This window comes from Paramisgurnus dabryanus, chromosome 5 (assembly GCF_030506205.2).
Source record: "Paramisgurnus dabryanus chromosome 5, PD_genome_1.1, whole genome shotgun sequence".
NCBI lineage: Eukaryota > Metazoa > Chordata > Actinopteri > Cypriniformes > Cobitidae > Paramisgurnus > Paramisgurnus dabryanus.
In genome coordinates, this window is record NC_133341.1 from 24,637,974 (window position 1) to 24,650,245 (window position 12,272).

At 36.5% G+C, this 12,272-nt stretch overlaps 1 protein-coding gene across 1 annotated transcript; it reads right to left on the reverse strand.

The window, feature by feature from the left end:
• Positions 1 to 1,375: 1,375 nt before the first annotated feature.
• agtr2 (angiotensin II receptor, type 2) lies at positions 1,376 to 5,828 on the reverse strand. The gene is made up of 2 exons (XM_065250524.2): positions 5,469 to 5,828; positions 1,376 to 3,018 (listed from the first exon to the last, which is right to left on the reverse strand). The coding sequence occupies exon 2, from the start codon at positions 2,979 to 2,981 to the stop codon at positions 1,896 to 1,898; it is 1,086 nt and encodes a 361-aa protein (XP_065106596.1). The 5' UTR covers positions 2,982 to 3,018; positions 5,469 to 5,828; the 3' UTR covers positions 1,376 to 1,895.
• Between the last annotated feature and the right edge of the window lie 6,444 nt (positions 5,829 to 12,272).

Below are 12,272 nucleotides of genomic sequence, written 5' to 3' on the forward strand. Positions count from 1 at the left end.
TGTTTATGGTTGATTACATTCTTTTCTTTTCTTAGGAGCTGTTTGTGTAAACCCATTTATGCATTTTTACGTACAGATATCTAACATGACTACTATGATCTAACAGGTGTTGAAAGGTGATGTTGATCTCACAGATAAAAAATGTAGTTTGGTCCAGAAAGTGCTTGAAAAGCTCAAGCTTAATTCACTATAACATTTCACACGTTTCAGGAAATTTGCCACAAAGATCAGGTGTTTGCATTTATTAGAAGCGACAGGTAAGAGAGGCCAAGAAGAGTGCAGTGTGTGTTTGTATATACAGCACCCACGGTGTTACATAATTTTGGCAGTATGATTCCATAAAGAACCTTTAACGTTCAAAGAAAGTTCTTGGTAGTGGATAAAGGTTTTTAAAGGAAAACAGCACCATTTTTCAATATTTTACTATGTTCTTACCTCAACTAAGACAAATTAATACATATCTATCTTTTTTCAATATGTGCACTTTATCTTTGCACAGCACGTCGTGAATGTGTTAGCATTTAGCCTAGCCCCATTCATTCATTAGGATCCAAACAGGGATGAATTTAGAAGCCACCAAACACTTATATGTTTTACCTATTTAAAGATTGTTACATGAGTAGTTACACAAGTAAGTATGGTGGCACAAAAATATAAAATGGCGATTTTTAAGCGGATAAAAAAATGAGAACTATATTATATGGCGGAAGAGCACTTAGTTTGCAGCACTTTGACCTCGGCGCGCAGTAACATTGAGCAAGAGGGGGAGTTTCTGTAGTAAACATATCACGTTTTTATGATAGTGGATTCCTAAAAAAGTTAATGGATAGTTAAGTTTATGTTCATGAGCACACTCTAATTTCTGCTTGGTTATTTTAACCCAATGCTGGGTAAATATCTGACAGAACACATGTTGGGTTATAAATAAAGCCTATGTTTCAATACATAGGTTTATTTATAACCCAGCATTGGGTTCAAAATAACCTGGCAGAATTTAGAGTGCAGGCATTTAAAGTCAATGTCAAAGCCTGTCATTTAATTCTTAAAAAAAAGAAAGATGTTCTTAAAAAATTATTGGGAGAACCTCTAAAGAAATTCTTGACAATTTTACTTTTTTAAATGTCTTATAATTTATCTTAAGATTTTTTTATCCGGCCCATGGATGTAGTTTGACAGATGAAATTTAAAAGACTCTGAGAACGTGAAAAATTAGGTAAAAGATTTCAATAAAATATTTTCATTGTTAAAGCATGTATGACTTAAGAGATTTTCTTTGTTGATCATGACTGTTTAAATGTAAGCAAACGTGTCCTCATTCTCGTCATAATTCTAGAGAAAATAAACAAACCAAAAACATTTTACAGCCGGTGAAAGATATTGTGTACATGTGAACAATTTATTCATGAGGCTCCATTACAATTACAGTATAATGCAATTTATAATCACTCATTCATTATTAACATAAAATTCTCATTTTGGTTATATTACTGTGACATAGATTAAAGACATAACTTGAGTTTAATCTGCAGACATCTGAAATAAAATGAATGATCTTGTTATATTCTATATATATTTATTTATATGAAAATTGCAAACTATACATATTTGCAACATTGTTTGTTATCATTTGATGCTGCCGCTAACCATAACAGTGTGAATAGCAAATAACTGATATAGCAAAACAGCATCACCTAACCCAGCAGAAAGACTAGGCCTACGAGATCCAGCAACAACAGACACCAGCGAATACAGGATGTGACCCATATATTAGATTCTTCTGGACCAATGGCAAATGAGTACAGAACAGCACTTAGGTCAATGACTGACATTGACATTGTCCATTTCTGTTTGTAATCTTACACAATAGTTATAGTTGCACTTTAGAGTCTCCTCTACTACTCCAGGATCTCCATAGGCACGGTTTCTTTGAGGTCGCTCAGTTTCCTGGAGAAGGATGAGAGTCTTGTGCTAATAGAATCTCTTTTCTGTGTCAGCCTCTCCCCATAAATATGCCACAGCCTTTCGCGGAAGTGATTTCCAACGAAGCAGTAGAGGAAAGGATTGATGGCAGAGTTGGAAAAGCCAAGGCAAAGGAAGAATGGCAGTAGTTTTTGGATGGCTTGGTGCACCCAGCAATCCCAATTCACCCACAGGTCTCCCAGAACTCGAAGGAACGCCACCACATGGAACGGGAACCAGCAGAAGAAAAATGCCAATACCACAGCAACCACCATACGCAAGACGTGGACCAATCGTGCAGAGTCTTGCTCCAGGTGGTTCGGGGTGGCCATCAGGTTCACAGCGATACGGCTGTAGCAGGTAGCTATGACGACAAACGGGAGGAAGAACCCGAGGGTGTTCTTCGCAAGAGTTAACCCGTTGTGCCAAAGAGCGCTGGGGTAAAAAATGACACAAGCCGTGACATTGGTATCAGGAAAAGTGTGTACGTCACGAAACACAACCGTGGGCACCGTAGTCAGAGCTGCCACGAACCAAATGACTGCGCTCACGCACCTGGCCCGGTTAACACTTCTGCTGCTCTGAGAGTCCAGCGGGTAGACGATAGCATGATATCTATCCACGCTCATACAAGTGATGAAAAATATACTAGCATAGACGTTTATGGTTAACAGTCCACCACACAGCTTGCACATAATCCACCCAAAAACCCAGTTATAGTCCATAGAGTAATATACAGCCCAGAATGGCAAAGAGCTCAGGAACAGCAAGTCTGACATGGCAAGGTTCACCAGATATGTGTTAGCTACGGTCCTTCGGCCCGAGCTGTGAGATAATACACACACCACCAGTAAGTTCCCAAAGAAACCCAGTAGGAAGATGAGGCTGTACAATGTTGGGATCACTTTTTCCTGGTACTGGGAGGATGTGAAAGAGTTGTAGTCACATGATGAGTTTGTGAAGTTGTGGTGGAATGCTGACACACTGGGTGTGGTCAAATTATGGGCGGAGTCTGTTTCCATGGCGTCTCTGCTGATAACCTTTCAGGAGTTTAAAGTTCTGGAATGAAAAATAAAGAGATTATGTTTTACAGTGATTGTTCCTGTAAGAAGACGAATGAACCTTGATAAAACATAAATCCATCTTATCACGTTCACTTTTATCGTAAACCTTCACTAAAACTTCTAGATTTCCCCTTATTGAGACAGAAAAACACACGATTGTGCAAGTCCTGAACGTCAGCCCAAAAGCAGCGAAAAATAAAAGAGCTATAAATCGCAGCCTGAGTTTCACAGTTTGCCAAAATGTAACAAATAAATAACCGTGTGCAAAACAAAAAATCTTCGCTTTTACCATGGGTCTCCAGTGAGCCCAGACTCACGAAGACTTTCAAAAGTCTGCGTGACTGTCTGGAATCCAGTTTGTCTAAAATGTTCACGTATTCCACGGAGATGGAAAACTTGATCCAGTTTCAATACTATTTAAAGCACTTGTCCCACTCTCACAGACGGCACAATTCTCAGTCTACTATGTTATTAAAGATGCAGAGAAAAGAATAACATCCCTCTGCATACTGACAGCCAACAGTCCAATGGGACTGAGATTGCAGCATCCTCTTCTGTCAGTGTGAGAAAGAATTTGTGTGTGTGCGTGTGAAGGAAATGCGAGTATGTATGAAGCTTGTGTGTGACCATAACTCTGATGCGTTTGTGTCCAGCACAGATGTGCTTAATAGCTCTCAGTAGGTTGCACCCAACAATACATCTGGTTACTGTTAACAGAGGCGTGCGGTACACAAAGACATTTGATTGGCTGGAATATCATCTGGGGGGGGGTTTGTCCCATTCCCAAATAGATATCAAAACTGATTGATATTTTGTTCATATTTCTCCAATGAGCTCAGGAACTTTATGAACTATGACACAACATAACATACATGTCCTTAAGAAAATAATACAGCTATCTGGTGAACTTTTAACCTAGTTTGCAAATGGAAGTTTAAGTAAAATTTCGTTATTTGTTTATTGTTTGTCATTTGCAGTGGTTTTAAACCTAAGATATCCAAAATATATGCCATATAAATACTGTATAACTATAATAAGTTCAGTACCTGTTCTGGTTATTCTGGCTGCGTTAAAGGATATAACAACGAAGTTGATGATGATGAAGTTTATTATAATTCGTATATCCGCTCGCCATTGTCAACATAATTCATTTATGACGATTGATTGCCGCATTAAACACTCTGAGCCTAAAACTATGTTCACAGCTGTAGGAAATCATCTCTGACATATTTCCAATGCAGCACATGTTCTGAATCAGAATGTTACGCTTGACAGGACCCAATTTAAAAAACATAAATTCTCCTTTAAGCTAATACTTATCTAAGACAATAACACAATGAAAGGTTTTAGACGTGCTGATATTAGGGAATAATCTTTGAAAGGGATAACCATATTAAACATCATTGTCATGAAAGAGCACCTAAACTTCGACATTGCTTGTGCACCTTTGGGAAAGTAAAAAAAAAATATTTTTACTAAAGTCATTCTTCTTTCAAGTGCTTTCTTGCTTTAAAAAAGTAAAGAAATTTTTTTAAGGCCAAAGTTTATTGTTATTTCTTTGCTACATGCTAGGAAAGAAAACAACTCCCGCTGTCATGGTGTACAGCATGTAGAACGTGAACAATACAAAAACTTGACACTCTACTAGACACATTGGTATCATCTTAACTTCTAAGTCATTCTAGTAAAAATAGTTTAAATTAATTGAAATTATAGCAATAATAAAACAACAACTGGGTATGCATCTCTGCACTCTCAGCAAAAGAGGTAAAAAAGCATGTTATCTTGGTTGTACCCTTTTAAAAGAAACACATTTATACGTAATGAGTGCAAATAAGTACATCATAGATACATATTAGTACTTCAAAGGTGCCTCAATGGTACATATTAAAACATTTGTAAAGGGTACTGTCCCAGTGACAGCTTTGCACCTTTTTCTTAGAACATAAGACTTATCTTTTATTAAAATATTAGACTTTTTGGATCTATGGGGATTTTAAATAAAATCATCTTTTAACAATAATGGGTAACACTTTATTTTACAGTGCATTTGTTACACATTTCATGTAATTATTATACACTGTCAGAAAAAATTGCTGTCACTGGGGCTGTACCACTAAAAAAGTACAGCGGTGCACTTAAAGAGTTCATATTAGTATCTCAAAGGTACAAATTGGTAGCGAATGTATACATATCTGTACCTAAAATGGTACAAATAAGGAGCTTTTTATTTTTACCTTTTTTTCTAACGGTGTAGCTATAATAGTAAATGCATTATTACATGCAACTAACTCTAACCCTAACCCTATAGTAGGTACATTGTTAATTATAACTAAAGTACTTTGTACTTAAATGTATTATTACATTGTGACACAATGTGTAACCCCAAAAATGTGTATGCTTCGAAACACTCGACAGCTGTGTGATTCGTTCATTTTAACATACCTTTCAGTTTCCAGCGCAAAGTAACAAAACTCTTCTGTCCTCCTGAAGGTGTCCAAAAAGCTCCTGCACACGTTTCCTGCTGTAAAACGAGCCGATCGAGCCAAATTATTCCTGCTTAGCCCCCAGCAGATTTTCCCATTTTGGATGTAGTGCCTTTTCAGCGTGTAAGTATATTGGGGAGAAAACAGCCAACCAGATGTAGCGTTTATTAAAACTTTTACGTTCACATTCGTTCCACTGGGAAAAGGAGGGGCGAGAAGGATATGGGGGAAGAGAGAGGGAAAAAAATGAGAGCGTTCTCTTCCTTTTAGTAAATGCCTGCGTTCATGTTAAAAGCATCTGTCCGTGCCTTCTGTTGAAGCTTGTTATGAATGCTAAAGCTGAAGAGAAATGAGAGACAGAAATTGTGACTTAAAACATATTTGGGGGAGCGCTTCAGCATTGAACACACACATATATACCAACCTGGAAATGAAAGACAGATGTGCTACGGTAGTGTTTATTATGTGCTTATAAGTCATGTTTCATCCAATAAAAGTAAATAATGTGTTTCTGCTAATAAAGTTAGTAGTCCCTTGTGTACCATGAGATTCAAAAATGATGGGTTTGGATCTCTCCCTCTATCAGTGTTAAGACACCCAAGCGGGAAACCAAATAGGCTTCATGTAACACAGGAAATTTAGAGACGTCACGGGGTCCACATTCGCTCTCTTCTCTGGTTACTGTGGCAACGACCCTGCAAGCGACCCCTCGGAGGTCACGGGCAGATGTGTCAAAACAATCTCATAATGAGGCAGATAATGATGTCTCAAATGAGGAGTGCTACCACACCAGAGATTTTGGAAATGTACAGATGATATTACGCAGAACCGTGTGTGTTCACATCAATTTTCTTCCAAACAAATAACGTCAAGTTACCGGACATAGTGTTTCTCCTTTGACAGATATAAAGCTTTAAGTTCCCACAAAACGTTTTTTTTTTTTTAACAAAACTTTGATCACAAGAAAATACATTTCCTGAAAAACTTTATGTTGTGATGGACATGAGAATCCCCTAAACCTTCGGGCACAAATTCAGCATCTGTTTCACAAGAACCATTGATTTCGTGATGGATTTGATAGGGACTCCGGAACGCTGCCAATAAATGCCAAATGAGTTGAGTCATTTAGGTTTTAACTGAGCAAAACTAAATTTGGGATTGAAGGAAGGACACAATGTATTTTTGTGCCTACTTTACAGAAGCTGTCATGGTTTGCTTGTTGGGGTACAAATGCTTCTGGACGTCTTGTGTCTTCCTGTGTTTATGTGACATCCAGCATGTCTGACCTCGGAGAGGCATTTACTAAGATTCATATCTATTTTCTGTCAGTGAAAAATGTCCCCCTTCTCAAAAACTTCCTCTTGACGTCCATCAACAAAAAAGAGAGAGAGAGAGTTAACCAATCCACACGACTATGTCATAAATTGTGTTAAAACAGAAACGAATAGGAGAAATCTGTTTGAACTCAAGAAAACAGAGATCAGTGACCATCTGTTAGTGATGATAATTTCGAAACAACAGCTCTATGTGACTTTGTTCAAAGCAAGAGTTGCTTTCATGTGACAAATAATGGGAAAGGCATAGAATATAGAGCTGATGGTTGATAGCAAAAATTAAATTTGGTAAAAAGCACTATGCAACCAAATCTAATCACTGTACGATTGAAATGCGTTTGTTGAAAGGACAACATGTATGACTTATTCTGACATCAACCTAGATGCATCAGATCCACATTAATGTCGTTCAATGTGCTTTACATCAGCCTGACAATGGTATGCTTGTAACGCCAGAAATCATGAAAGCAAATCTAAAATAACAGGCCAGTGTCAAGACAAGACCTTAAGCGTATGGCATAAAAAAATTAATCTCCAGTTTGGCAAATTGTCAACATTTTAAGATTACCATTTGATTTATTTAAACATTTTTTTCAAGAAAATTTATCGAACTGTACACTTTCTGACAGCTCTTGGTTTTCTTTTGTTTGTGCAACCTTTATCTTGTGGCCAGCTATGTTTCTTTTGGCCACGCTTATTTTTATTGCTAGATTGTGTGCGGCGGTCCACATTGTTCTGTCTTTTAGGGTTAGAACGAACTGCTTCAGAATGGACTTTTATTTCGCAGTTTAACTTTATTTGGTTAAAAGTCCGATTTTAAACAACTGCCCCCAGTGGCCAAAGCTGGAACGATTGTTGCGTGAAACATTATGCAAGTGCAAAACATTATCTTTAAACATTCATACAAACACAGTAAAAATGAAAATATCTCTATTTACAGCCAAAATGAAAATGACAGACAGTATAATTTGGCAACTTGAACTCATGTTACTGTGCCAATAAAGCTTATTATGAAAAATTATCTCGCTTATTGGAATGGGTTGTCGGTTATACTTTGGTAATAAAATTATGTGCTACAAAATCCACTCATCCATTCTCTGTGCTCCTTATCTTTAATTTACAGCTAGAAATGTTTATGGGTTTAGATCTAAAACAGACACATTTTCACTGTCTACTGGTCCTTTTTCCCACTGTATCTGAAATATGGAAGCCATCATCAATATGAATATACAAATTTGTACTAAAACCCAGGGGTTATTGTAGCCTATGATTTTTATTGCTAGATTGTGCGCGGCGGTCCACATTGTTCTGTCTTTTAGGGTTAGAACGAACTGCTTCAGAATTGACTTTTATTTCGCAGTTTAACTTTATTTGGTTAAAAGTCCGATTTTAAACAACTGCCCCCAGTGGCCAAAGCTGGAACGATTGTTGCGTGAAACATTATGCAAGTGCAAAACATTATCATTAAACATTCATACAAACACAGTAAAAATGAAAATATCTCTATTTACAGCCAAAATGAAAATGACAGACAGTATAATTTGGCAACTTGAACAAATGTTACTGTGCCAATAAAGCTTATTATGAAAAATTACCTTGCTTATTGGAATGGGCTGTCGGTTATAATTTGGTAAAAAAATTATGTGCTACAAAATCCACTCATCCATTCTCTGTGCTCCTTATCTTTAATTTAAAGCTAGAAATGTTTATGGGTTTAGATCTAAAACAGACACATTTTCACTATCTACTGGTCCTTTTTCCCACTGTATCTGAAATATGGAAGCCATCATCAATATGAATATTCAAATTTGTACTAAAACCCAGGGGTTATTGTAGCCTACCTATTATTTTTATTTCTAGATTGTGTGCGGCGGTCCCCATTGTTCTGTCTTTTAGGGTAAGAACGAACTGCTTCAGAATTGACTTTTATTTCGCAGTTTAACTTTATTTGGTTAAAAGTCCGATTTTAAACAACTGCCCCCAGTGGCCAAAGCTGGAACGATTGTTGCGTGAAACATTATGCAAGTGCAAAACATTATCATTAAACATTCATACAAACACAGTAAAAATTAAAATATCTCTATTTACAGCCAAAATGAAAATGACAGACAGTATAATTTGGCAAACTGAACTCATGTTACTGTGCCAATAAAGCTTATTATGACCTCACTTATTGGAATGGGTTGTCGGTTATAATTTGGTAATAAAATTATGTGCTACAAAATCCACTCATCCATTCTCTGTGCTCCTTATTTAAAGCTAGACATGTTTATGGGTTTAGATCTAAAACAGACACATTTTCACTATCTACTGGTCCTTTTTCCCACTTTATCTGAAATATGGAAGCCATCATCAATATGAATATTTAAATTTGTACTAAAACCCAGGGGTTATTGTAGCCTACCTATGATTGAGAAATTATATTATTTTTGTTTCCAACACTACTTAAATTCTTAAAAAACAGACATAAACTAAGGGGGCAGGGGTATGTCCCAACAAAACACAAACAATCCCAAACATTTTTTCTCCCTGATGCACAATGCAATGTCTGTGTCCATGGGAACTGGTACCTCTATACATACAAACACATAAACACACAAGTTTACGATTTTTTAAGCACTTTGGCACAGCGCTAATTCATCACAAGCGTAGTACGGTACATGAGTCATTCATCTAATATATAAACACATTCCATTCTCTATCAACAAATAAGTGCTTCTCCCCATTAACTAACAGCAGAAGCCAAAGAGAGGGAGAGACAAAGAGAGAGGGAGATGGGAGAAAATGGAGGAAGAGGAAGGGTCATCGGGGGGGACAGGATGCTTGTTTGGGGGAGAGTCTGAAGGGATAAATTAGAAACCAACCCCAATCCACAGAGAGAATGAGAACCACAAAACACCATCCCATGGTCAGGGTTCACCATAAACTCACTAATAATAGACCAATGCGTGTGAGAAAGCATGTGTGTACGTGTTGCATTTGAACCGTAGACACACACACAGGTACTGCAGTAAATGTGATTACTGATACAATAATATTGTTGTCACATTATTGCATTGGAGAGATTTTTACCCATGATTAGATTTGCAAAAAATGACTGATGAGTGAATTGTTTTGAAGAAAGCACTTCCAAATAACAAAAATATAGAGCTAAAATGTTTAAATGTATTGTCTCAAGTGTATTATTTTACCTCAGGCTGACAGCTTATCTGCTACATGTTGGTGGCTCTTCTGTGTTTTTGGTTGTCTGGATCTAAACACAATAGAAAAGATTGAGCTGTAAGTTGTTTTCAACCACTGATAGCGTTTTTTTTACACATACAAACAAGCATTTCCCACTCAGCTACCTAATACAGCTAAGTTATCAACACTCCACCTGGGCCTCAATATATGAATTATGAGATTTAAAATAGCATCAAATAGTCATTTCACAATTTTTTTTTCAATTGAATTTCTATCTTTGACAATGTCTTACTTATTTAAAATTAAATATATAATATTATCATAAAATGTTCTTAAAATTTTATAGACGTTTTAGCGGCAACAACATAAACAACGGCTTTGGCGCTCTAAAACTTAACTTCCGGTAAAGTTTTTTTTATTCATAATGTGCAATTATTATTATGATTATTTTTTTTGCTTTTTTATTTAACAATTTTAAGACAACAATGAACAGATAACAGGGGGTAGACGGACATCACAATTTACAAAACATACATATACAATCAATCAAATTACAACAGAATTAAGTATATTAAAAGTTTTTGAGCTTTTGAATTTAAAGGCTTTGTAACTTCAGGTAAAGTTTTGTAAAGAATCTGTAACAACAAGAGTCCTTTTAGAGTAGTTTAACGTTATTTAAAAAAAAAATAACGTTATACTGTGTAAAAGTAATGTATGCAGTGTTTACTACAGATAGGCTGCCAAACCTCCCTTCACATAGCGGTGAGTGATCCATGGCTGCCGTCTCCCCCCGTCTTTAGAAAACCCAAATATTTATTTTTTATTTTTTGACAAGGCATTTCTTCTAAAGTTCATGTTGGCCACTAGTCAGAACATTAAACAAACAGAAACCAAAGTTAACTTCGGGCCAGATGCGTAACCTCGTGCGCCTGATTTTATGTAGAAAACATTTACTCACCAAAAATGACTTTAGATTGGTTTTTCACATGCTGGGCCATGTAAAATACATTATTATGAACGTTATAACATTAATAGTAGAATTAGTTCCTTAATTCCCATACGGTTCATCTGTTGCCATTTTTCTAAGTCAGCTGTTGCCCTTATTGGTTAAAATTATGGTTTCACAAACTAGAACCAACCCTTTTTGGGTTTTTTATTCCAGTCATGTTTAAAAAAATAAATTAAATACAGAAATGTCCATTAAATATTTATCCACTGACCCCCTGCTGTACCTTTAAGGACCCACAGGGGTCAACAGAACCCAAGTTAAAAAATCCAGGCTATAAATCAATCCGATTAAAGAACATACTGTACCCATGTGCAAATGTGAAACTCATAGACCGTGTGTGAATGTGGTTGTGGTTTACGTTAGTTCCTTTTGGATGAATAGAAGAATCCTTTTACGTGTTATTTTGTACCATCATTGTCTGACATCATCACTCCGAACATACTGTGACCAGAAAGCACATCAAACTATACTGAAAAAGAGCGGGCTCCAACTGGTTTAAAGATGACATCAAGACAAACGTGATTTATCTAGTTAAAAAAAACATAACATCCTTACGCACATTTCCTGGCCTCTTTCAGAGACAGGACTGGGAAATCAGACGGTTTACCGCATTTTGATGATGGATCTGACTCTGTGCTGCCCCCTGCTGTTCAGCAACACAAACATCCTCACACCATTCGAGCTGGCAGGGATAGCGTGGGAAATCAAAAGCATTTGGGTTACTCTGGAAGGTGAAAAAGCAGCACTGTCTAACACTACAACAGTTGCTATAAAATAAATAACCCAGCATTTTTTGAGTGTACATTCAGTGACGAATAAGTCAGAATAAGTACACTATTTGTTTAGAATTGCATAGGTGTTTAGTGTCTACTAGCAATAGATATAAATATCTATTAGGTTACATTTTAGAACCACATCACTTGTATCAGCATCACTACATCACAAGGATTCGATGTTTCACAGCGATACAGCCAATTGCCATAAACTATCTGCATGTGCTGTGCACATCTCCTACTGTTCATAAATAAGCTACTCCCGGCCTTCAGCTGCTTTATAGCAGAAGACCTTAACACAAATAAGTATATAGAAAGAAATATGTCCTTTAGGTCTTTCAATATCTTTGAGCAAAAACATTTTCTGCATGATGCATCTGCATGATGGCTGTGTTAACTGGAAGTAATAGAATATGTCATATAATACCTGTTATATGTAAAAACATGACAAACTATTCAAAAAA

Excerpts from the sequence above, each read along its gene's own strand:
- agtr2 (XM_065250524.2), bottom strand. The coding sequence starts at position 2,981 with ATGGAAACAGACTCCGCCCATAATTTGACCACACCCAGTGTGTCAGCA.